This window comes from Hibiscus syriacus, unplaced genomic scaffold, assembly GCF_006381635.1.
Source record: "Hibiscus syriacus cultivar Baekdansim isolate YM2019G1 unplaced genomic scaffold, ASM638163v2 tig00110551_pilon, whole genome shotgun sequence".
In the NCBI taxonomy this organism is placed as follows: Eukaryota; Viridiplantae; Streptophyta; class Magnoliopsida; order Malvales; family Malvaceae; genus Hibiscus; species Hibiscus syriacus.
Genome location: NW_024062778.1, coordinates 1,510,245 through 1,538,172, shown reverse-complemented (window position 1 = coordinate 1,538,172; position 27,928 = coordinate 1,510,245). Strand labels below are relative to the sequence as shown.

The window sequence follows — 27,928 nt, the reverse complement described above, 5'->3', positions numbered from 1 at the left end:
ATCGCCATTTCTTTTCATTTCTGTCATCAACGTTCAAACAATATGAGAATGTCACTAATGGCTTCGACCTTGTGGCGTTCCCGTTTCAGGACCCTTTATATTCCCAACGCGCTCGTTTTATTCTCTTCCTCCGCCGCCACCGTTACCCCACCTAACAAAAATGATTCGCTATCGAATGCACCCTCTCCGCCTCCGATCCGAGTTGCACTTACCGAGTCAGCTGGTAGAGGTGTGTTCGCCACTCGGAGAATCGGTGCCGGAGACACCATCCACACTGCTAAACCCATCGTATCTTATCCGTCTCTCTCTGCTATTAACACTGTGTGTTACTTTTGCCTAAAAAAGATGAGAACTGTTACTGGATCCCAACCTCAAGGTGTTTGCTTTTGCTGTGAAAATTGCAGAGAAAGCTCCAAGGTTAAATGGGTTTGCTCTTCTTGCTATCGTTCTTATGTGGGTTTTTGTTGTAGTAACCAATTAGTTGAAGATTGAGTTTGGCCAAGTCGTTTGAGCTGGGAGCCTACCAAATGTTTGATTATATAACTTCAAGCCATTATAAATGAAATCTAATTAGAAGTTGAAAACATAGAGAAGTCACTGAAAGGGGGGGAAAACTACTGGTACTAATTTTATTCTTTTTTATACATTGAAGTAGATAACAATTTATACGCTCCCAAAAAAAAGAGTGATGGTCTTTTTGTTTTTATACTATTAATTTGGGCCTCGACATTGGGTGCAGGTTTTTTATGACGTTGAGAAGAAAGCAGATTGGCTATCATTTGATGAATACTGCAGGTAAGAAAGTTAGCTTAGAAACATTTTACAGTTCACTAGGGTGTCACTTGATTCCTTCATCCGTATCTGCGTTGTATACTTCATTTCTTAGTTCTTCCATGTTTTGGGATAGAGAGAATAAGTTTTCAGTAATCACTTTCTGGACTTAGGCTAGGAAAAGTTGAAAATTATTTGGTTTATGGAAGGAATTTAGTAAATTAACAACTAGCAGCATCTAATGGGGAGTTGTTACAGCAAGATTCTTGTTACTAATGGGATTATAAGGGAAAGATATATTGATGTACGTTCAAATTTAATTACGAAAAGAACTCAATAATTAGGAATAAAAACTTCTAGACAAACAGAGATAGGAATCATCTTTTCTCTTCCATTTCCCATTGAAGAGGTGATTGAGTTGTGCTAAATTACAATTCATCTTCAGGGAAAGTAACATCCATTCTGATGAAATACTTCTGGGTTAAAGGATGATAACACCTGTAACTCCTCTGTGTTGGAGAGTAATTAAGGTTGTAGAGGATTCTGTCATGTGTCTATTTGCACCAAAATCGATAATTCAAGATTCAAAGTTATTATGTGCTTTAAAAGCATTATGTTATCTCACTGACAAAGTTGGATGTTATATTGGAAGAGGAGCCAAGTAGAGACAGAAGACATCAGAGATGTTGAATTTCATTTGCAGAAAATTTCTCAGTAAAAGTTGTCTCCTTAGATGACCCCGTGGTTTCAGACAGATTAGCTTGATTACGAGTGAAACCAACTCGTTTTCTGCCCCTGCTTTTAATAGGTCGACTATGTAGCTTCGTACAAGTCTCCTTAGCATGCCTTGACTTCCCATAATACTCGTACAACAAGTGATCCTTTTTTGGATTTTTGGCTTTCGGTTGCTCTTGTGTCCAGTAACAAGCAATCCAACATTTTCAGGAGGTGTTGTGTAGAGCAAAAGACTTTTCTTGTTGAACATGGACAAATATTTCCACAAGTGAAGAAAACGGTGTCCTTCCAAGTACCTAAACCCTTATCTGATCACTTATTATTTAGATCAGTGAGGAAGTCTAGACTCTTTCCTTTCCAATCAATTGCTTGAATTTAACTGCATTTCCTGTACAGTCTGCCTGGAAGACTGTCCTGATAGTAGTCTAGTTCCTGCCATAAGCTGCTTAACTCAGAAAAAATATTGTGCAATCGACAATTCACATTGCTTAGTGTTATGAACTTTATTCCGGATTTCATAGACTTGAGCAGCATTTTCAATCTTAGAGTATGCAAGAGGTGTCGCTTCTCATATTTGTGTCGCAGTATCAAGCAATAGGCAAATCTTTGAAATATTAAGCTCCATCAAATTGATGAGCCAAGACCAGACGAGATTATGCTCCGAATCCCATTTATCAAAGGATGAGTCATCTAATGTACATGTCTTGGCAGATCCAGTTACATAACCCTGCAACCCTCTAGCCTTGGTGAAAAAGAAAGAAAAAGCAGGCCCAAAAAACTGGATTTTCTTATTCTGACACCTTGTTGAACATGAAAATTGAGAGAAAATAATTGAATTTTCTCTTTCACAAGTAAACCCTTAATCTTACAAGCTTTATTTACAAGTTTAGGTTAGGGGTGTCTATACGATCGAGTCTAATAGAGTAAAAAAAATTCGAGTTAGTTGTGTTGATGAGTCATACTTTATTATTCAAACTTTATTTGAAATTTTTTCGAGTCAAGTTGAGTTTATGAAATTCAAGTCTAGGTGAATTGTTCGAGTTTCTGTTAAAAGTTAATTATAATTATTTATAAAACTATGGTACAAGTTGATTCCAATTAATGACTTTCTCTAACCATATAAGATATAATATTTCTTCTTATTCTTTTTCAAATTGCAATGATATTTAATAGATCAAATACCATCTAAAATTATAAAATATATTTATAATTTTATTTTTAAAGAAGGTATTTTGGCGATGAAGTATTGATGGAGCATAAAGGAGTCAAGGAATTGATGGGAAGAAAGAATTTACAAAAAATTGTAGTAAAAAAACAAATAGAATAAAATGCAAAGTTGAGGGACTAGATTCAAAAGAGAGTAAATTTCTTGTTAAAAATAGGAATTAAAGTTACATAAATATTCTATAGTGGTAAAGGAGCATGTGATTCAAATTTGGTAAAAAATGAACTTAAAATGGAGGAATTAGGGGTGGATATTCGATTGAGTCGAGTTGAATCGAATTAAAAAATCTTGAGTTAGTCGAGTCGACGAGTCATACTTTATCGATCAAACTTTATATAATCCTTTTTTAGTGAGTCGATTTTCAAATCGAATCAAGTTTTGCTCACATCTTACATTAAAGTAAAAAATCTCTAAATTAAATTCTAAATATTTCCATCCTAAACTTTAGGCTAAGTTACTTTCTCGGTCAACAACGTGGTTTAGATTTATCTTCATCAGAAAGAAGAAAATTTTCCTTTAGAAAGTGTTATTCAAGTGGATGTGCCTACAATCTTATTGCTTTGTTAAGTTTTTCTATTCTGTTTTGCTTATAACCCTACTATTCATGCTAGAGATAAACGTTAAAGCATTTACTTGTTTCCAATTTTGTCTTTAAGGACCCAAGGTCTGAAATTTCCCCTTTTGGTGAAGCGGTTAGCTTGTATGGTCATATCAGGAGCTGCACCTGCTGGTATTCTGGACATACTTCAACCAGCTAGCTTAACTAGAGAGATGATTTTAAAGGTGAGAGCCATCTATCTTTTTTTTTTTTGGGGGGGGGGGGGTGACAATAGTGACTTTATTCATTTTACCAACTGACAAAACATATTTGGTAACTGGTTAATAGTCAATCAAAATGAATAGAATAGCTTTAAAAACTATTGCTATTTCTTTCCAAAACAAACAAATTGTCAGTATTATTTTTCTATTTTTAGTGCTTCCTCCGCCTTCATCCTTCAATGAGATTCTGATCTTTACTCCTTCCCATCCATCTTAGTGTTTTTTTTTTTTACAACTTCATTGTGTAAAGGACTCTTTTTGGGATCACTCTACCCTTTTCCTTGATCCTTACATACTATAAAATCATTAATAGGCATGTACTAATTTTTTTGTATGGTGATAATTTCAGACAGAAGAGGGATTCCATTTACTAAGAAATGCTTTGGTGAAGTCAAATATTGGAGATGAACATACATCTTGTATCCTCCACTTATAAAAATACATGAGTTTCTTTTCCTCAATGTCTTTGTTTTCATGGTTCGATGCTAATTGTTTTCTTTGACGGAAGAAAGTCTTAACAAAACAATGGTACACCGATGTGCTTGCACGAATTCATATCAATGCTTTTCGTATTGAATTGGCTGCAGGTGCATATGAAGATCTTCTTTCATTAGCTTCAGCCTCCATTGAAGCTGAAGCTGCAGTTGGAAACGCTATTTACATGCTTCCATCCTTTTACAACCATGATTGTGGCAAGTTTACTTGTTTCTCTACTAGTGATTGTTGTTTCTACTTGGTTCATTATACATCTTCACCACAATTACATATCGAAGTAAGGATCCATAGTTTGTTAGTGTAAGATTACTTTCTCAACCATAATCTTAATTCTCCATTTGGAAACGTGAAATTGAAAATTTGGATTTGGGCTTTGTTTGCTATGTAAATGGTAAGAATGAAATACATACATTGTTGATAAATAGTTGAGATTCAATAGGATCCTAATCGATTTTTGAAATCCAAGTTCCAAATGCTACCTAATTGTGTTGGTTGAATTTTTATGAAATGTTGCTACATCTCTTCTAGAAAGAGGTCCGGATTCAATAACCTGCTTACCAACTTGACCATCAGAAATGGGCAGAAAGAGCTTGGGATATTGAATATGTAGATGCAGTCAAATAAACTGAAATGAAGCCATTTTAAAAGTTTTAAAAACAAAGAAACTACCACATATGTGCTGTATCATGTATGAAACATAGTGATGCTATATTGTTGGTGTTAAAAAATTGCTAATATTGAATTACAGATCCAAACACACACATCGTGTGGATAGAGAATGCTGATGCAAAACTGAAGGCGCTCAGTGACATCGATGAAGGTGTGCCTTATACTGCTGGCTTTCCATATTTCTTTCTATCCTGGTCTGGTCTTTCGAAGTTGTTTAGCTGTCTTTACTATTGGCTCCTAAAGACCGCTTCAGTGGTATCCTGATTTTATGAATGACACATCTTCTTGAGAATCTTGTAGGTGAAGAGCTTCGGATATGTTACATCGACGTCAGTATGAGTTATGATGCTAGACAAAGTCTCTTGTCTCAAGGTTTTGGTTTCAAGTGTAATTGCCTGAGATGCTTGTCTGGTGATTAAGGGGTCTACCATATTCACTCTCAAATTAAACTTAATCACTCTTCCATGTTTGCTCGGTAAGTTTTCGAAGAATGTACTCAGTTTATATGTTGATTGTTTCTTCGACTTAGTAAAGAGTTTGTGGTAAAATAATGAACTCTGTTTTTTGAGTTCTTTTGGAAGGCTGCTTGTAATCTATAAGAGGTTCTTAGTAGCACCTGTATTTATGCGAGTTTCAAACGAAAGAAAATGGTGGAATGTGAACCTCATTGGGGGGTTTCAGTAGTTAAATAGAGTGTTGTTCTCTCTTGAGGTTATGATTTGAGCAATTACGTCTGCAGGGTGTGTTTGCGCGTTGTCAATGACTAAGAAAGATTATAAACAGAAACTATCTTGTAATCAGCTTAGAATATTAAGAAAAATAGTGGAATGTGGATTCATTATTCAGGTTGCTCGGACAGAAAATTATTCAAACTGCATATGCTTAGACATTTTGGCGTTTTACTGGAGATTGGCTGATTTTACTGTACTGTTAAATGCCCTGCAATTCAAGGAGGATGAAGATTTTATGTTATGGAATCGAATTTATAGAATTCTAAAGGAGGGTTTATTTTTAAATTGTAGGGGACGAAAATATATTTTCAATTGAAAATATATAAAATATGTAAGAATTTAAAATTTTTAAGAGATTGTCTCACCCGCTCTTTTTGTCCATCCTTGCATGTATGTAGGCAGCTTTTGTCCATCCTTGCATGTATGTAGGTAGAATATTTATACCATGTTGATGGCTAGATTAGCCAGAGGTTCTCATTTCTTCCTATTGCAATAATGTCAAGAGAGTGTTAATCGAGGAAGCACCTCTAATTGGAAAAAAATTGTCACAATAGCATTTTTAATACAGAAATGTTGCAATTTAATAAAATTATTTGTTTAAATTTAAAGATTTATCAAATATTGTACTTATCAAGTGGCCTAAGTAATTAAAAGGAGTATTGTTTTTCTTAGAGGTCCTAGGTTTGAGCAGTTACGTTTGTAGGTTGTGTGTGTTGTTAATGATTAAGAAATATTCTGAATATATATTATCTTATAATTATCCCAGACTATTTCAAAGAAATTATCCACCATTTGGAAGAATTTGGACAAAAATATTAAACTTAACAAATGTGTTCTTGAAAAAGGATGAAACTTGAATCTTAATGAATTTGGACAAAACTATGCTCTTATCATATCTATTTTTTTTAATCTTATAATAGTTTTATTTTATATATTATATAAAAATTAAATAAATAATACTATAATATAAAAATGAAACAATAATATTTTTAATATGTATATACCGACCTAATAACCCCTTTTTACTATTCATATTTGTAAATATACTAACATATTTTTGTATTATTAGTTATATTTTTAAATTAGTTTTACCAATAACTAGTTGGTTTAGTTGGATGAGGTATTAGATTCGTTAAGCAAGGGTAGAGGTTTGAACTCTAACTTTTGCAAATGGAGCAAACTGAGTTAGGAGGGTCGCCCTTGTCTTTACAGTACTCAATCTGGATTAGTCGGTTATATCAACCAAATGATCTTAGCAATTGAAAGGGAAATTATTATATCTTGAGGTCTCAGGTTTGAGGACAACATTATAGATGTATATAAATATTCATTATGAAATGATTATAAGTTTTTCAAACAGATAATACCTTATAATCTCATAAATTAATAAAAAAAAAGTATAAATTCCTTGCCTACGCGGGGGACTATAATTGGCATGTATATCCTAAATAAATTTAGATGGGTCATTCTAGTATAAATGAAGTTAGGTAAATTTTGAAATTTATATTTTGGATTAAATTGAATTTTTTTCGTACGGAAAATATCAATGCTAGAAGTAGGATTAACATCAACCTTACCCCAACTCTACCATTATAATATAATGAAGTTGGATAAAAATTGAGATTTGTACTTTGGACCAGATTTAGGCAAGTGAATATGTGAATATCATGCTCGAGGACCATATTGTAATTTCCAAAATGTTCGAGAACTTAATCAGAAAATCATGAGATCGAAAAATATAAGCAAACATCATACATTAGACATATATTCAAATAATAATACTTTAAAGCATAATCAGTCTTAATAATCCAATATTAATCCAAAATGATGCCTAGGGACCAATTTGAAACTTTTCAAAAGTTTATAGACTAAATTGTAATTACATAAAGTTTAAAGGAACGACTTACAGATCAATCTAAAATTCAATGTCATTACCTAAAATATCCATTTGAATCATTATACAAGCTAACGTTCTCTTCATAGTCTTTAAGAATCATGTTATTACAAGTTAATCAATCTTAGGACTAAATAAAGACTTATTAACAATTTTAGGATTTAAAAGGAATATTTGTCATTTTTGTACAGAAAGTTTCGGAACTAAGTTGATCAGTCTACCCTATAGTTTCGGAACTTGGACCAAAGTTCTAAAATCGCAAAACTTAATGGAATGTCAAGTATCTATATAAACATTGAGATATACATTCTTAGTTGATATACTTTCTTAATTGTTTCAACTCTCTTATTTGATTTTATAACGTTAAAGTGTCATTTTTGTTACCGGTTAAAATACCTTACTGGGCTAGTTTATCTATATACAAGTATCATCTATCGTCCAAACAACTATAAAAACACTTTAACCGGTATTTTAACCAGGGGATAGGGATGCATACGCTCAAATCCCAATCAATAGTTGGCTACTCAGTACAGATACTGCATAATGAGCACAGACATCTCGACGCACTTGGAGGAAAACTATAGAAAGTGGGCGCAGATATCTCAATGCTTATCTATACATAACAAAGACATTTCAACTCTCTTGGCTGGACGATGAAGAGACACTGGAGAAATCCTTTTAGTTGGGATATAGTTGATGCAGTTCAATGCTTTTGACCAGAGAGGGGTCATCTTGACGTTATATGCACATAACGGAGGATAAGAGAAACAAAAAATTATTCTTGGAGAATTTTGATGCTCAAGTGGAGGAAGTAAAACTCTGATGCTTCAACATTACACAATGTGTTAAGAGGAGGTTTTCTCAGTACTTGTGCAAGTAGTCCGAAGGGCCATTACGAGATATTTTTTAATCGTCGTAGGCTAGATATCGATTACCAAGGTGTGATTACTTGCGTGTCTTAGAAAGTTCCCTCACTATATCCCCTATTGAACCGTTTTGAATCTAGTTCAAGTGGTATAGTAACATCGTAGTGATGAACGTTAATGGTAGCCATATCTACTAAGAATTGATTCGCTCTAGTAGTGTATTTTGCACTAATAGTTCAGTACGAAACGTTAATTGATGACTCTCGAACATGCCTATCTTTATGTGCCTCTGATTGGACCTCATTTTGGTACCCGTCTCTTTACATAAATTGGTTTGGTGCCTTTTCTAACTTTTTCTTCCATTGTGTCCTTGAGGTGAACATATCACTTGATAGTGTGTCCCATCTACTTGTGATGTTAGCAGAAGTGGGTGACATTCAGTCAGGTCTCCGACCTCATAGAGAACGGTACTTCAAAAACACTAGTCTCCGACTTGATGAAAGATTTCAAATAATCAAGTGTTGAGGAACGTGTAGTTGGTGTAGGCCTTAAATGGTCCCTTCCATGGTTAGTTATTTACATTAACTTGTTGGAGATAGTCTGACTTGTTTCTGTCATCTCCCCTGCTACCCAGGGATGAGTAACTTTCAGTACCATGGTTAACCCTCTAGGACTCATAGAACCTCGATGAAGCCCTTGGATGCTTCCTGGTCCGCTGACTCTGCGAGGTAGATTGCGGGAGAGTTGAACTCTGGCCAATATTAGTTATGTATTTCATTCCCTTCGCTTTGGCATTCCTGTTAGCTACCTCATACAGTAGGATAATCTTTGTTTGCCAGTAATCTATTAAGGCATACTTTAAGGGCATATGTCGAAGCCTGTAGATGTAGTCTATTAAGACATAGTTTAGGGGCTTATACTGAAGCCCATAGATGTACGTGAAGACTGCCCAATCATCTAATAGGTCACGAATGTTATGCCTGACTCTAAAGAATCTCCTCGTATAGTGCTTTAGAAGCTCACCAAGCCTCTAGACCACACTAGGCATGCTGACCTTTGAGTGGAGAACCGCTTTGTTGGCCAAAAATTGTCCGATAAACATATGCAAAACTACTTGAAGTCCCCTACAATTGTCACGGGCATCAATTTGTACCAATTCTTGGCTATCCTTCTTAGAATGGTCAGGAAGACCTTACATTTCAGCTCGTAAAAGTCCCATATTATATCCATGTAGTTCATGTATTGGGACAAGTTCTCACTGGGGTCTCTAGTCCCATCATAGATCTCCTTTGGCACCTTAAAATGCAGGGGTAAGAAAACATGGAGGAATCTGCTCCTCCGTAGCCCAATCTCCACCAGATATATTTCAAGCTCAAATATCATCAATTTTTATTTTCACGATCACTATTTTATCTCTTTATTCTTGATCTCTTGGTTTGACAGGCTAAAGCGCATATTCAATCTTGTCCCCATGTGGTAAGACTCCAGGGTGAACTCTACCATCTGAAGTATTCAGACAAGCAACGAGTTGCTATTATCGACTCCACTCCTTGGCATTAGAGGGTCTCTCTTCTTCCTCCTATCACTACCTACTTCCTTAACGTTAGGAGATCAACAGCTTTTGAAGAGTTTTTTTTTTTTTTGGATTAATTCTTGCTATTGCAACTACAGTTGGGGTCAAGTTTGAGTTATAAATATGATTCTTCAACTCTAATAATTCAAACTTTTTACTCACTCGACTCGACTCCATCAAATTTTCACTCATAGTTTGATAGACAAGAAAATGACAACATAGACATAATTTTGAGAGAAGTTCAGGGAGGAGGAACAATAATTATATGATTATATTATATAAAAATTAAATAAATAATGGTATAATATAAAAATAAACAATAATAGTTTTAATATATATACCAATAATCTACAACTATCAATAAAAAGAACATACATGGTAGGCACATCTATAAATATCCTACAAGTGTCTTTTTTTTTAGAAAATTAAAGATAGGAGATACATATTTTTTACTCTCAGTCATAAATATAATTTACCTTATAAAAATTATTATGATTTTATATGATTATTTTACGAGTAAATTATCTTTTAATTTTAAACAATTTTAAAGTTTATTGTGCTTAAGTAGACCTATCGAGAGATTAAGTGTATATTTTTATATTAATAGTTATATGTTTATAATATAAAATTAATAAATAAATAATACAAAAGATTTATAAATCCCTTGCATAAGTGGGGGACCATTACTAGTTATATATATATCTTAAATAAATCTTAAATAAATTTAGATGAGTCATTACAATATAATGAAGTTAAGTAAAATTTGAAACTTTTTTGGATTAAAATTAAATAATGTACTGAAAAAAATATCAATGCTATAAGTAGGATTAGCATGAACCTTACCCAACTCGTAATCACGTGTTAATAATTTAAAATTTGCAATTTTTCAATATTTAAAATTTAAAATTGTAGGATAAATTCCGCAATAAAAAAAGTGTTATTCTTTATAAAGATCTTGAGTTCAAATAATTATATCCGAAGAATGTGTGTGTTCGTTGTCAATTGGCTAAGAAAATTCTAAACATATGATATCGTGCAATCACCCCATACTAATAAAAAAAATTAAACTTGTTAAATGGGCATAATTAAAAAATGGGTATTTTCTTTTTGTTTAATCAACATTATCCAATCTATTTATCAACTATTTCGGATTGATTTTGCATAGTCACATTATGGGGCGATCCTCTCAACAGGGCTGTAAACAAGTCGAGTTCGAGTATTGCGGATCTCGACTCGACTCGACTCGAAAACCCGCGACTTAAAATTGTCAAGATCGATTCGAACTCGAAATAAAAAATTGAAGCTCGACTCGACTCGAAAGCTCGCGAGCTTGAAACTTTCAAGCTCCACTCGAAATAAAAAATTGAAACTTGACTCGATCTCAAACCCGAACCTTAAATACATGAAAGTCTTATATTATTTTTTTAAAATATATATCATATAAATGTTAATATTATCATATAAATGTTAAGAATTTAAGTCGAAGTTTGAGCTCGAATCGAATCTATTCGATTCTAGTGTTAACCGAACTTTAACCGAATCAATCTCGAATAACTCAAGATCTGTCTCGTCTCATTTACAGCCCTACTATCAATCCAATTTACGGAAAAAATGAAGAAGGTATTTTAACCAAGGAGATAGGGATGCATATCTATGGATGTGTACTCATTAATCGGCTTATCTCCATCCCCACACCCTTTCCTTGCAAAAATATAAAATCCAAAGTATACCAAATATTAATGAAAGAAGTCCCGCCATGTTAGGCTCCTTGATGACAAGTGTGAATTTATTTGAAAGAAAATGGCCTAAAGGGAGCCTTTGCATGAAAAAACTATACCTAATTCTCATCTCATTCTTCCCTTAAATTCACCCCCACTCCTTCCTCTTTTATTATATTCTCATTTTTATGTTCCCTAACCCAACTAGTTTTCAATTATTTCTTTTCCTTCTTGTTGCTGTTTCTTATTATAGGGCAGTGTTAGTTTACTAGTGTCTGTTGTTAAGCCAACCGTTTTCTTTTGAACTACCAAAAATGCTTTAGTTTCTTCATCATACTTTTCTTTCTTCTCAACTTCTCTCCTTTTTTGTTTCCATGGGGGCCTTGTTCCTCAATTGCTTCTCTGTTTCACCACCAAGCAAACTTGCCAATAAATGCCACTCCATGAAGCACAACAACAACAACAATTGTAACCTCGTGCATTGCCAAGGGGGTACCGGGAAAGCAATAAAGACTGCTTCGGTCGTGAGGCAAAGGTCGAAAACGGCCGATCGTGGTGCGACGCTTATGGACACCGGGAACTTAATCGTGTCTCCTACTCCAAATGGGAATACTCAAGCAGATATTGCAGTTAAGGATTTGGTGCCTTATGGAGGATCAACTAGCTTAGTGGATTTGCAAGAGGGCATTGGCATTGTTAAGTTCCTTAGGGGGAAGGAGTTCTTCATTACTGGTTCGACTGGATTTCTAGCCAAAGGTTTGTTTTCTTTTGTTTCTGATTCGAGCTCAGAGTCGAATACGAGTATGTGTCCTAGACTTATTCGAGGTTCGAACTGCCTATCTGAATACTTATATTCTATTGGGGGACAATTGCCTAGCACGTAGACTTGTCCATGTATAAGTTATTCTATATATTGTTTCCTATAGGGTTTTGGACTCACCATATTTGCATTTGTACCAAAAAAGAATATGTTAAATATAATCTTTTCGATATTTTCTCTTATATTAATTATATGCAGTTCTTGTTGAGAAGATTTTACGAACTGTGCCTGATGTTGGGAAGATATTTGTGTTGGTGAAGGCTAAAAGCAAAGAAGCAGCAATGGAAAGATTGAAAACTGAAGTATGTTATGTCTTCTTCTTCTTGCTTGTCGCATGTTTGAATGGTTTTTCTTTTTCCTGCCATTGAATCAAATTTTAGTTTTTTTTTTAAGATCATAAATGCAGAGCTTTTCAAGTGTCTGCAACAAGCATATGGGGATAGTTACCAAAGTTTCATGTTAAGCAAACTGGTCCCTATAGTAGGAAATGTGTGTGAATCTGATCTTGGATTGGATGCCGATGTAGCTGAATCGATCGCGAATGAGGTCGATATCATTGTGAATTCTGCAGCTAATACAACTTTCGATGAAAGGTCTTGCTTCTTTCTCTGTATTTGATCCGTTCTTTAAGATTCTGGAACTGTTGAGATTAAGATCATTGAATTGCAGATATGATGTTTCCATGGATATAAATACAAAAGGAGCATGCCATCTCATGGGTTTCGCCAAGAAGTGCAAGAAACTTAAACTCTTTTTGCAAGTTTCAACAGGCAAGAAATCAAAATCAACATACATACATACATACATACATACATACATATATATATATATACTCATGGGATCTGCCAAGGCTTGTGTGGCGTATATATGAACCTATGGACATCTAGGTCTTAGCAGATGAGCAGAATATTTTTATGTGCAGCATATGTTAATGGCCAAAGACAAGGACGAGTTATGGAGAAGGCATTTGATATAGGAGATTGCATTGCAAGGGAAAATTTAATTTCCGAAACCACACCGAGATCCATACCCGAGTTAGATATTGAAGAAGAGTTCGTATTGGCTCGTGACACCAAGGAAGGTTGTCATGCAGGTGAAGTGGACCAGAAAATGAAAGAATTGGGTTTAGAAAGGTGAGAATTCTCTTCCCTTTCTTGCTCATAAAGCTTGAGAATGCGCAGAATATGTTATGAACATTTATAGTCTTACTCGTAACTTAGAAAGAGTTATGTACTAATCATTTGTTATCTGTTCCTCTGTGAACCTTTTTGTTTCTTTTATGCATTGACATGATGATTTACACACGATCAGGGCTAGAAAACATGGTTGGCAAGACACGTATGTGTTCACGAAGGCCATGGGAGAAATGATGATCAATAAATGAGAGGAGAAATACCGGTGGTGATAATTCGACCGAGTGTCATCGAGAGTACCTGCAAAGATCCATTTCCTGGATGGATGGAAGGAAATAGGTATCTCTTGTTTAAGCTCATGTATATGAAAATATAATGCAAAGGTTTCTGAGAAAAAAATTGAGATTACCCTTTTGTTTCTATCTTAGGATGATGGATCCAATAGTGTTATGCTATGGGAAAGGGCAGCTAACAGGTTTCCTTGTTGATCCCAACGGAGTTCTTGATGTCGTAAGTTGTTGCAGTCTAACTTAATCATTAATTCTGTCACTATTGTGTTTGGTGAATCAAAACAATGGCAAAACCTTACAGGTTCCGGTCGATATGGTTGTGAATGCAACCTTGGCAGCGATTGCAAGACACGGAATGAGCTCGAAACCGGATATTAACATCTACCACGTCGCATCATCAGTAGTAAATCCACTGGTCTTCCAAGATCTAGCCAGAATGCTCCACGAGCACTACAATTCGTGGCCTTTTCACGACTCGAAGGGCACCCCGATCCACGTCACATCAATGAAGCTGTTCAGTTCCATGGAGGATTTCTCGGCTCACCTATGGAGAGACGCTATGCACAGAACCGGACTGGGAGCACTGGCGTCTTGGAGCGGAAGCTGCCGCAGAAGCTCGAAGCCGTATGCAGGAAGTCAGTGGAGCAGGCAAAGTACTTGGCCAACATATATGAACCGTACACGTTCTACGGTGGAAGGTAAGTCGATTTTTGGCTTCAAATCTTCAGTCCGGCCATGGATTCCACATTGCATATAATCTTCAAATCATGGTTTGGCAGGTTTGACAACAGCAACACCAAGAGATTACTGGAAACAATGTCAGAAGAAGAGAAGGTGAGCTTTGGATTTGATGTGGAAAGCATAGATTGGAAAGATTATATAAAGAATGTGCATATCCCTGGGTTAAGGAGGCATGTAATGAAGGGCAGAGGGATGTGTTCGTCACCTATTAGCTAGATTTTTACTATAAATTTATGTATGAAATAAATGGATTTTTATACATTTTCTTTATGTTATAAAAAACCAAAGAAGGCAGAGAAGTCTACCTGATGTAATTTAACTCTCTTGAGGGTTTATCAAGTAAAGTTCATCTTTCTTCTCTCACCAAATAAGCCAAATGTTCTAACTAGAGATGAACGAGGGACGCAGTCATTTCCTGAAAATTTAAATCATCATATTTTAGATATTTTCTATTAGTTATCTATTTTCATTTTTAAAATTTTATAAATTGTCTCCTAACGTTAAATCCTGCTTCCGTCCCTAATTCTAACCCTAAAGCCTAAAGACAACCCAAATAACAACTAACCGCTGATCAGAAAATCTCATTCTTATCATCAAGTAACAGTTACATAACAGAAAGGTGATTGCCGACCCTAATTTCATTTTTCTCCTCTTTTTGTTTTTCAACTCCGAAAAATGTAAAGATTGAATTAGATTTAGTGTTCGTATTTACAAAATTGAAATTCAAATCGTTTGAATGTCGAACATAATCCCTCATAACACAAATCATCTAAAAAGAGAAAACGACGGAAGAGTGAGTTAAAAATTTCAATGTAATCTAAAAATATAATATATAAAACAATCTAATAAACTGGGGGACATACATAAGACGATTACAATAAAATATAATCGAATCAACGAACAAATATCATCAACCATGTCATTATTAAATCAATGAATGGTATCAACTCGGTTACGATTGAACCATAGTATATTTTATCATGCACAAATTCACCAAATGCAATAGAACAGATGACATAGTCTCATAATGCAGAAATAGAAGCAAAACCATAATAAATCTTTCAGGTGCATATATCTAGGATGTCATGTATTTAGTAGTCATAAGGATACAAATGTTACAACATATAAAATATGACTTCATAGAGTTTACATACAGAGTAGAATAGAAAAGTATTGATTTTACATCGAAATAATATCTTAACATAAAAAAATATTAAAACTACACTTCTTTTCGTATTTAGATGTTTACATCTTTTTCGGTTTGTTTAGAAGGATTGAAACTAGCATAGAATAGAGGTTATCGTCGTCTACTTTTGCAGGTAGATAGCATGACGCTTTTGAGATAGTAACGCCGACTTCATTCAATAGTCGATTACTCTGATTCGTGGTACTTTTGATTTGATTAATAAAGACTGAAGCAAACATGACTGCTGATTTATGATAAAGTTCAATAGTGATATCAGGATGCTTGACAATGCTCCTACTAATTTACAAGAGATTTTTGATTGAGATGCAGCACAACCTCCTCCTTATATCCGTTTTTGTAATTTTATCTAACGTTGTGTTTTAAGTTCATATCAATTCAAAAAAAAAGTTTAACGATCAAAACAAAATTGTAATAATAATTTAGTTACAAAACGAAAAAAAAATTACAAAACGAAAAAAATTAAAAAAAAAAGTTGTGTATTAAAATTGTAATATTTATCCTTTGATTTATTTAGAATGTTCTTTCAATCCAGTGTGACTTGCTGACCGTTCTCAGTGGCTGACTGCTAGCCAAAATCCAACAAAACCATGATGAACCCATGGATCTAAAAAATCATTTCAATTTCAAAACGAAAAAAAAATGATTAATAGCTCATAGATTTATTTTTTTATGTGCAGAAAATCCAAAACTACAAAAATCAGTTAATTTCGTGCGACTTTCCTCCCCCAACTCCAAGTATCAATTTGAAAGACCGTTCAGTTGTGCTGGTTTTCTTTTATTTCGTTTATTTCTACTTCTGATCCCCCGTTTACAGGAGGGACAAGAAGGTACAACAAAAGAATACGAGGAGAGATTGAATGGAGAATTTAGTGTGGCAAGGGTTGGCGTTATCTGGAATTTTTTCATGGGTTGTAATAGCTTACTATTTTAATGTAACCAAGAAGTTTAGATCTCTGCTTCAACCTTGGGTCTCTCACCATGTTGTTAGTGGAACTTCTACCATCCTCAAGGTCCAGGTTTTTACCAAAATAAATGATACCCAGATTGTCATTTTTCTTTTGGTTTGATCATTTGTGTTTTTTGTTTGATGGGTTTTGTTTTTCATATTCTGTTGTCAGAAACATCGGCATAAATTCTTGGATGCTCTCTTTTCTGGGTTGTCCTGTGTGGTTTCTGTGCCCTTTTACACTGCGTTTCTTCCTTTTCTTTTCTGGGTATGTTTGTTTTCTATTTTGCTTTCACTTTTCGGATAATTTTGATTCGTAATTTTTTTCTCTTTGGCTATTTCCTTTTATGATGTTTCCAGAGTGGGCATGGGAAATTGGCGAGGCAGATGACATTGTTGATTGCTTTCTGTGATTATCTGGGAAACTGCATTAAGGTCCTTGTTTTACAAGGTTTTGTCATTTCTTTTTATGACAATGTGTTGAATGAAATAAATTGTAATATCAATTTGCTTTTTGCATGATGGTCTTCGTTTTTAGGATGTGGTATCGGCTCCTAGACCGAATTGCCCGCCTGTTAGAAGGATAACGGCAACAAAAGATGAAGAAGACAATGCTTTGGAATATGGGTTGCCTTCTCATACTCTCAATACTGTATGCTTATCTGGGTATGGACGTTTCCTATTTACATAAACCTTTTGGTTTGGTGTCGGTGCGAGCTTTTGTAGTTCAAATTTTATCAGTAAGTTCTCTACAGGACTTTGAGAAAAACGGATATGCAGTTGACGCTATTAAACCGTGTAGGAGGTCTTTTGAGGATATCTACAGGGGGGTGATTGTGTCTTGCTTATTGCCCTTGAATATTTTTCAGAACACCTAGAAAGTCATATGCGTCAATTATTGGGAACGTAATATATATTCTTGGCAAATTCATAATTCTCATGTGTTGGTAGGACGGGAAAACAAGACAAAAACTAAAAGAAGAGCTGTGGGAGGTCTGATGTGTTGTCAGTCCTCACAATAAATTAAGCACTCTTCTATGTTTACTTGTCAACTTATCAGCAGGTATTTTCCAGATTCCTTGTATACTACGTTCTATCCTACATAGAGAGTGAAAATGCTTGTGTGGAACTTGTTGCAGTCACTGTTGCTTACTTGCTTGTGGGCCTCATTGGTTTCGGTAGGTTAATTTTCTTCAGAAGTTCTTGGTGTTACTCTTGGCTTTCCTTATTGCAATAGTCAGCCAAATTTTGTTTCACTGGTGGGAAGGATATAACATGGCATGCACAGCTTAATTGATATCACTGTCGGTCTCGTCATTGGGTTGGTGATTCTTGCAATGTGGCTAACAATCTATGAATGTGTGGATGAATTTATTGTCTCTGGACAAAATGGTAAGTAAACCTTGATTCAGAACATTTGTGCTTCCATAGGCCGAAAGAATCTGTCTGAGCAGCTTGTATTGTCATCAAACCAGGGATTCGATAGTCATTTCTGTATAAAGAGGAGACATGTATGCCTTAACAAAGTCTAGCTTGTAGTTCCTGAAAGATGGGAACTTTTAGGGATAGTTAAGTCCATCTTCTATTTCTCTGGCCTTGGTTCCATCAATTAAAATGACCAGTGGCCGTTCTAACTTGCAAAATATGATCGGTAATCTTAATACTTGAAACATAATTATGCTTCTGGTTCTAGTTGAATGTTGAAACACAATAAAGATATTCTATATTGTTTATGCTTACTTTTCCTTCTGTAGTTACATCGTTTTGGGCTGCCCTGAGCTTTCTCTTACCTTTTGCTTATCCCATGCCTGAGTTGCCAACTCCAAGTTTCGAGTATCATACTGCCTTTTACGGTGTTGCATTTGGAATTGTAAGTAATTGATCACCCATATAGCTCTGATATAATTCTTAGCTACTTTCACCAAAATTATTGTAGGAATGCATTTTTGATGAATTACTTTCACCTTTAAAGCTAATTAACGATATCAAATGCAAAAAGTAAAAAATCATAAGCACATAGAAAAAACAAATTGCTATCCGTGAGAACTGAGATTCATTGCTTTCATCTAAGAAAAGGAAATTTATGCCTTGAAAATGTCGAAGTTGATCCATACTGTTTTTGTGTCCCATCATTCGCTTGGATGAACTTCAAGCTTGACAAACAACTATGGTTATGGTTAGAATTATTTAGAGGTGAATTTATGGTATAAAATAGCTTATAGAATTACCACATTACACACTTATCTATTGTGTACAATAAAAATTAGATTTGGTTAATCAAGTTCTTTCAGGATCTTTGGATTTGCATGATTTAGCACACAAAATAGAATTTCCCGATCTTATGCTCCAAAATGCCTATGCTTAGATAGCAAATCGAAATTTCTCACAATTCCCGTTCCTGATGGCATTAGGGAGTGACAGTTGCTGTGTCAAGATATTTTCTGTAGCTGTTGTATCATTTAGAAGATGCATCAAGAGTAATTATAAGCTGGGGTTGTGCATCTTGAGTCTTGACAAATAATATAGGCATGAATAAATGGATATCGACACATGCCAACACAGAAAAGATGAAGCAAATTCAAGTAGAAGAAACGTATTTAAGTAGTTATGAAGATGATGTGGTTGGTGTTATTCAAACATGTCGCATGGTGTTTGGTACCATTATAACCGTGAACTACACTATAAACAAGTTCTTTACTTTAAGCCTGTATTTCTAGAAACTCGAAATTATACATAGTCATGCATGTTACTTCCTAAGTGAGCATCATTCATTGATAGAAACAAGGTACAATATTTGCATTTGCATCAATAAAATCAATTGATCCTTTCCATTCAACTTCTTCCACCAACCGAGATGAAAGGTTTTGGATTGACATTCATCAATGTAACACTTTAATTGTTAATGTCGAGCAGGTGGCTGGGATTCAGCAGACATACCACCAGTTCCACCATGAAGCCGTTCCACGAATATTTACCTCTCGACTCACGACTCCTGCTTTTTTGGGAAGAATATTTGTTGGGATACCAACGATCCTGATCGTAAAGTTCTGCAGTAAGTCTCTTGCGAAATGGATTCTCCCGGTAGTATCAAACACGTTGGGTATCCCCATAAAATCAACCAGCTATATTCCAATGCTTAATGGTTCAACTACAGAGAAGAAATCTAGTGAGATTAAGTAGTCAAGCTATATCCAGAAGACGTTATTTTTCTCTAACCAAGATTTATTCGATGTAGACACCGGTATCCGCTTCCTACAATATGCAGGCCTTGCGTGGTCGGTGGTAGATCTTGTTCCATCCCTCTTCTCTAACCTGAGATTGTGAAGCTTGTCCTGGGTTTGGTTCTACGTGATTTGCCTGTTTTAGTGGCAGCGTGCAGCTTATTTGTAAATTCATGATTTATCTGCCTGTTTGTTTGGTACTGAATTTGCCCATTTTCTTTTTGTTAATGAAATGGCCCCCAAGGGGTACGTAAGCATCTTTGTACGCCCCTCGGCTTTAAAAATTAGGGTAAACTATCTATCTGGTCACCCCTCTATTATTTAGTTTTTGTTTTGGTCACCTATTAAAAAAATAATCATCATGTTAACGTATAGATAATGTCATGTCAGCATTTAAAAATAATTTAACAATATCACATCAATATTATCGCTAACTTTTTAATGATAGACAATCAAAACAAAATTTTGTTAACTTTTTAATAATAGATAATCAAAACAAAATCCAATGTTAGGTATGATTTTAGAAAAGATAATAGTTGGGTGACTAAGGAATAGATGGGTGACCAAATAAATAGTTTACCCTAAAATTTGTTGGCATATTCTTCCCATTTGGAAGCATTTGTGGTCTTTATATTCTTGGGTAAACTACATGTTTAGTACCTTCACTATTACTTTTGTTTTATTTGTCATCTTATTATTTTTTGTTTCAAAATCATATATAATGTTATGTTTTGATTTTATTTTGATCATATACGTTAAAAAAGTAACGACGATGTTAACCTGTCACAATAAACTAATGTCACTTCACCATTGAAAAAAGTTTTAAAAATATCATGTCAGTAGTTTTGTTAATTTTTTAACGGATAGTGATCAAAATGAAATCAAAATGTAACATTATGTATGATTTTTTTTTAAAAAAAAAGAATAATTGAGTGACTGAAACGGAAAAAAATTAATAATTGAAGTACTAAATATGTACTTTAACCTAGATCCTTTTCAACTGCTTACGTATTATTCCTCTATTACTGCTCATTTACAAAGCACACCCTTTAGTTATTTAATGTATAAATTTCAAAGTTTAGTCCAAATCAGTTGAAACTCGCCTTCAACACGTTGTGTTTAATTAAATCATAAACAAATATAAGTTTAACAATTCATGTTAATTTTGATCTTTTTTTATGAAAAATATGAAATAAATTCACTTATTATATAATTAAAATACAACCTGGTCCGCCAAATTCTGTATGAACCAATTATTAATTCATAGCACATTATATTAAAACTCAAAAATATTTTATCATACCCTAAAGTCGGGATTACAATTTTAATTAAATTTAATTGGACCTTAAAAATATTTGATTTTGGAAAATCGGGGCTCAATTAGAAATTAAACCTTTTAAGGACTAAATTTGATGTTCCTGAAGCTGTGTCATACATGGGAATCTCAGTTTATTCAAAGGACTAAACTTATAATTTACTCCGTTTGAAACCACTTCTAAAAGAAATAAAGTTAAAAGAATATTTTAGACAGAATAGTTTTGCTGTGCGACATCCTAATTTAAGGCTAAAAAATAACGACTTTGGGATGCAACTGAAAATGTCATAAACCGAAAATGAGAATTTTTTTTATGAAAATCAAGAGAAGGATTTTGAGAGAAATTTTATCAGCTTGTTCAAAGCTGATAATTAATCAACAAAGTTCAAATTCCATTTTAACTAAAACCAAAAATGATAAAGGAATGATAATTTTTTTTATGAATCAAAGGTGCCACAAAGTAGATAGATCAAAGCAAGGATCCCTCCATCAAAGAGATTACCATATAACACAGGGGACCATGATCTACTTTTCCTACAAATACCCCTTTTATCTGTATCCATCGGCTTCTCGGGGGCGTTGGCCATCTCCATGACCTAAACAACAGGTAGCCGCCCGCTTGTTATTTTATGTATACAATCTTTGCCGATACCTTGAACCCAGCACGGATAGAGTTATTTCATGTGTGTGTACATAAACGGACTTGTATTTTTTATCTTTTCACTGAAATATTTGGTTGTATATGTTGTCATTTAAAATCAAGGGTGCATCACGACATACCTTAAAGTGTTAGCGTCTAGGCCTTGGCTGGAACCATAATTCAGCTAATAGTGAAATATGATCGGAGGACCACTCCGGAGAAGGAAGGGCTGTGTCTTTCCTCAAGCTATCCTCATCCAAGAGTTCCAGTAAAGACTCCACTGTTAAAGAGTCCGCTGAAAGCACAAAACTAACTATAATCAAATCATCATAGGAGACAAGAATCTAAGAGATAAAGGCATTCGAGATCTAATATAATTTGTATATGCATTATCCAATCATTCAAGCGTTTTAAAAGAATAACCCACCTGTGTAAAATATGTAATCCAGGGTGCCAATGAAATCTCTTGTGCAATTTGTGAATAAAGGTTCATTAGTTGTGATGTCCATTTTTCTTCTTTGATGTTCCAAACCAAGACCAGCACCTCTTGCAAAGGGTGAGTAGGCACTGACCTGTTCAAATAAACAAACTTTGTCAGACACCCCCAGAATAATGTATAACCCCGGTCTCTTTCTCCACTGAAGACTGTTTCCTTTATTTTCTTAAAAATCCTATCAAAACATTGTTAACAGTAATAATAGGGCAAAATACATAAGTTTTCTATTGAGGCAGTAAAGAGAGTTTACCAGTGGCAACTGATGAGTCAACTTGCTGTGAGGACGCAAAATCGCAAGAGGGTCTACTAATAATTCTGGATGTAATGGGTCTACCTTTCCCATAGCAAGAAGTGAATGGGGAGCACTGTAAAAAATATATTTAACTTTGAAACAATTTAATACAAAATAATGGATCTCAAGCACTAAACAATCTAACATTATGTAAAGGATAATAGTGTTACCTCCCAGGAACTGAATTAAAATCACCACACACCAACATTGGAATGTCTGCACTAGCAGCTATTTTCTCCAATCCCTTTAAGAGAGTATGCACCTAAAACATTAAAAAGAAAAAAAATGAATGACTATTTTGAAATATTGACACATTTATGTATAAATAGATTTACAGATCAAAGAAAAACTAAAACCTGCCAGATTTTGACATCCTTTAACTCATGTGGAACATTTACATGTGTGTTTGCCTGCATTCCAAAACCAGGAATAGAAGGAAAGTTACATGAAATGAAAGAGTTGCAAACAATATAATAAATATGTACACTGTCTTTAGTAAAGTCAACTTTCATGAATGTAAAGAACGACCCAACTTCAAGAAGAGAAGAGAACAATTAACATTTTTTTTATAGGAATTGAAGGCCTCGTTAAAAACCTCCTTCATGATTAAAGGAGCTTATAGAGAAGCTCCTTAATCAGCGGGAGGAGGAAAAGAGTGCCTTAAGATTTCACTAATCATTGGACAAAATTGGTTATTACAGTCTTTGTTGTCAAGACGAGTTTATAGTGGCAGACAGGCGGTTAATTGCTTGCTGTTCTGTATTCTTTTCATGTGGAAGCTTATGGCTTTTGTGTTAGAACTTGGCTTCTATCTTCTATTTTCGTTGTTTCTCTTGTGGCGTCTTTCGGGCCACGTTTAGGCTTTTAGTATAGTCAGTCTGTTTTTGAGAACAATTAACATTTCAATGCCACATTTAATAAAGATGGAAAGTAGTAGTCAAAGAGGCTAAAAGAACCCAAATGCAAACCAAATAAAAGAAAGAGAGAGCACAAAATAACTAAACCAATCTAATCCAATTGCCATTGGGTTAGTCATAATATAATATGCAAAAGTTTCTTGGGATTTTTATACTTCTAGTCTATGTTAGTCAAACTAGAGGGTATATGTGTTAGATACGAGAGTGTGTCAAACACAGGTATGGTCAGATTTTTCTAAGGTTTTAGATGGATTTGGAGGGTCCTTAAAAGTCATATCCCCATATCTATATGTCGGACATGGGTACTTTAACAAAAACAAAGAATCAGAGCAACATAGCTACCAATTGCTAGAATATGCTTATTGTTCACAATAAAACTTGCTATCTGGGAAAACTAAAAGACTAAAATCCTATCATTCAAATATAAGCATACTCAACCATTGAGTACATTACACCAGTTTTCTGCACCACAAACAGCCTGCTACCTGCAGCCTACAGAGCGATTCACTACTCAGAGCTAGAATCTGCCTACAGACCAACTAACAGGACTATATAGCAACAAATCACTCACTTCCATTTCTATAAAAGCAGCTATAGGCTACTTTACTCAAAGCTAGCCAGACCAAGAAAATTAATCCTCTTACAAGTAGTGCTAAACTTGCCTTTTTAAAAGGTTCAGTTAGAGATAGCATAAAACAGAACCCAGGTAACATAGCCCATTAGATGATTTCAAGACTATAAGTCCAAACATACTCCTAAACTACCCTTTTTTATTTCAAATCAGAGCAGCTTGCAGAATGATTAAATCATGTTCAACTTGCCAACAGCCAAATAAGAAACCCTTGATCAAAAAGCTTATCAATCACCACTAGTCATGTGATGTCATCTTTTACCATAAATAAAGCACGGAAATAAAATTACGTAAATTAGAGAACACAAATAGAGAAGGCCAGAGTAGCATAGAAGAATAAAAGAAACAATTCTTACCACACAGAGAAGCTGTCGCTTCCCAGGATTGTTAGCTACATGAGTAATAAACTTTGCTTCCAAAACCACAATTAATGCAACATTATCCTGCAAACAAAGAAAAATTTACATGATACTATTATAGAAGTATGTGCCGTAAGAGAATGGACATGGATCCAAATTAGTTATACTTATAATAGATTTATTACCCTAACCAAACGATTTAAAGCAGCTTTCTTCTGAGTAGTTTGAACTGCAACCTCAGTCAAGGATTGCGCTGCCTTATTAAATTCAACCTGCAAGACATGATTTACTTTAGCATAGAAAACCAAATGTATAAATGCGTACACCAAGTGAGGAATACTTCCAAACCTCATATTTTTTGAATGGGAAAATCTATCTCTACGGAAAAAAGTAGCACAGCCATCAATTGTATGTATATTTCCACCGTAAACCTGCAGAACAAAGAACATAAACTATACATAAGAGTAATGCCACTAAATCTTTGAGATGAGAACCTTGGGAGTTCTTAAGCAACCTCATTTGTCTTCCTCTTGTACAAAGCTTGATACCCATGTTTGTCCAGCTCAGGGGCAAAAAATTCCTCAAAATGGTCATGTTGAACCTAAAAAGATTATAACAGTTGATATTTAGCCACAATGTTCATCTAGATGACCAAAGGTTGAAGATGATTTCAGGCTAATGATGAGTTGAATGCACCTAAAGAAATTCTGGCCGACAAAACTATTTCTCACTTAGCTATGGGAAAACTCCATACTTTCTTAACAAAGATGGAGCAAGAGTGAAATAATTTCCTTATTAATATCACTCATCACCACTTCCACAGTTCCACTATTAGAAGAAAAAAAAATTAAGGAGGCAAATAAACTCTTTTAGGTATACATATACATATACAATGACGCTTTGCATCTAAAAGGAAAAAAAAGGATACAGTTGAGCATAGACCCGCATCTAATTAAAACTGAAGCAATTTGTTATCATGCACTAAACTTCAAAGCTGTTTTTCAGTTCAAAACAGAAGTTCTAAAGCATAGCTATCATCACTCGACATTCATCAATTATTAATTGAAAGTATTACCTCTTGAAGACAGACAATGTCTGCACGATAACCAACAATTTCACGCAACAAATTCTGTCTGCGATATGGCCAAGAAAGAGCCCATGATGGACAATAACTGTACAACTCACTGCTTGCATATGAGTCGGACAAAATGTTGTATGACAGAACTGTAAAAGTTCCAGAGGATGAAACACGGCCATCTGAATCAAGCTGCCCCATCATATCAGCTCCGCTTAGTGGGATCAAGCGCCGAGGAATGGGGGAAGGAGCAGGAATAACACGAGATGTCAAAACAGTAATGGGATGTCCAACATCTAGTTTCGTTTCTGCATCAACGACAACACACTCAAACTTGAGAACATGGCCAATATCATCTGCTGAGGGTGTATATGTTTTAGCGCGTCCAACTTCAAACCAGGTTTCACCACCACTCCTCTGTGTAACTGCAGCAGGATACAGAGGTATAGAACCATTTGTCAAGCTAGCGCTCGATGCTGAACCAAATATGCTAGAATTAATAACCCCAGACCCTGTGCTATTGAAACGGCCAAATATCTCTTCCTCCTCATTTCCATTTTCATTTCCAGCACTTGCAGCACGGTCATGCAGAACACGGTGATGCTGCCACGCATCTGAGAAGCACTTAGGAGAGCAATGGTAACTTTTAGCAACAGGTATTTTAGCTTTAACACAGCCTAGGCACTGCAATGTGGCCTGTTCAGAGGGATGTACACTACAGACAGCAACTTTTCTATCACTTTGTATGCGATACCTACGAAATGGAACCAAGAAAGGAACATTTTTCATTAGAGATGTAATATAAATGGAAAATTTGTAACAGTCAACCTATTATATAAGTTTTCACTAAATTCCCAGAAGAAGACAAATGAAAAGATCTTAAACCACAACAAAAGGTGCACAAGATGTAGCCAAGATATTCTCTTTTCCAGAATATGAATCCAGAAATAACAGTAAGAATGCATAATATCCTCATCAAAATTGTCTAGTGAAACTACAAGTTACCCAAAGTATGTGTCGCTCATTAACATAGTAGTCAAAGATTTGTCTTGTAGTGAACAAATCTAAATACGATCCAAGGAATAATCAATCAATTCAAATTTATATTACTAATTGCCACATGTAAACTGATGTCAAGGATAATGTTCTAGGATTTTTTGTGATTAAACAAATGGAAACCACCACTACAAGTTTCTATTACCTTCCAAGGCATCTCCCATAATGTAACTAGACTAACTTTCCACCCACGTTCAAATAGAAAAAGCATGAAATAGGCAATAAAATATTCAATGCCTCATTACCACCTTTTAACAGTTAATAATAGGAGATCATATGCATCCGCTATTGTAGCTGAATGATTCCTTCTTTCTATAACCAACAATTTATGTGTCGTATTTCTCAAACCAGCATTTTATATTCGGTACTTCTCAATCTAAGTTGAAACATTCTAGCAAAACTTTCCAAAGAAAAACATGCCAGGGTGGTCACAATAATAATAACACGCATAAAAATAATTATTAGCAACAGAACATTCTAGCTTGAAGAGGCGATTCATCATGGCATATTTTGCAACTATGAAGTGTCATTCCAGTTCAAGCATAGACAGAAGATAACAAAAAAGTTGTATACCTCAATTCCAAACATTCCCCTATGTAATTATTCATAACGACCTAAAAAAGAAGTTCCATACACTATTTACCAAAACAATCAAACAATATCACAACCAAAAAACTAGCTCAAACCCAATTGGTCAAAATGGGAAGCTTCCTTAATACTAACGTAGAAAAAGTCCATATAAGATTATATCAAACCCCATTTCGCTAAATCAGAAATGCCGTAATGAGCAACCCCATCCCCCAAAAAAGTAATACACAATGTTATTGAGGGATTTAAAAATACTTACCACTTGTACCTCAAGAAGTGACCATCAAGAGGGGCCGACTCAGGCACGTCATCGGAGGTAACGGTCTTGTCGGGTCGGCGTAAGAGCACGTAAGGCGTGAGCTCGCAGCCAACAATTGGTATATCAGAAGGGAGGTGCACCCGCAGCATGCTTCAACTTCCGCGGCTTCCTATGTCACAGTTCGCAATGATCACTGCTTTTTAAGCCTATCAAAATCCATCCCACACTAACAGTATCAGCAGAACAAGAAATGACCTCGAAACGATGAGCAATCCTATCAGGGCAGAGTCCAGGAGGATCCGCCATTTAGTTGAGCCAAGAGCCCGCCAGCCTTAACCCAAAATCACCCCTTTTTTTTCCCTTCAATCAAGCAAACCTAGTTTATTTTAGGGTTTTGAAAAGAATTTACCCAAGGAATGGAAAAAATGGGAAATCAGAGATCGAAT

General features: G+C 34.9%; 1 protein-coding gene and 3 pseudogenes across 1 annotated transcript; 3 read left to right on the top strand and 1 right to left on the bottom strand.

Annotated features, from left to right (window-relative positions):
- Positions 1-21,980, top strand: LOC120131235 (histone-lysine N-methyltransferase ATXR4). Its single transcript, XM_039148276.1, has 8 exons — positions 1-417; positions 740-795; positions 3,388-3,514; positions 3,900-3,969; positions 4,063-4,242; positions 4,794-4,865; positions 5,015-5,189; positions 21,970-21,980. Exons 1-7 carry the CDS (start codon positions 43-45, stop codon positions 5,131-5,133), a joined length of 999 nt encoding a protein of 332 aa, XP_039004207.1. The 5' UTR covers positions 1-42; the 3' UTR covers positions 5,134-5,189; positions 21,970-21,980.
- Positions 11,685-14,778, top strand: LOC120131236 (annotated as a pseudogene).
- Positions 16,457-20,098, top strand: LOC120131234 (annotated as a pseudogene).
- On the bottom strand, positions 21,626-27,898 carry LOC120131233 (annotated as a pseudogene).
- Between the last annotated feature and the right edge of the window lie 30 nt (positions 27,899-27,928).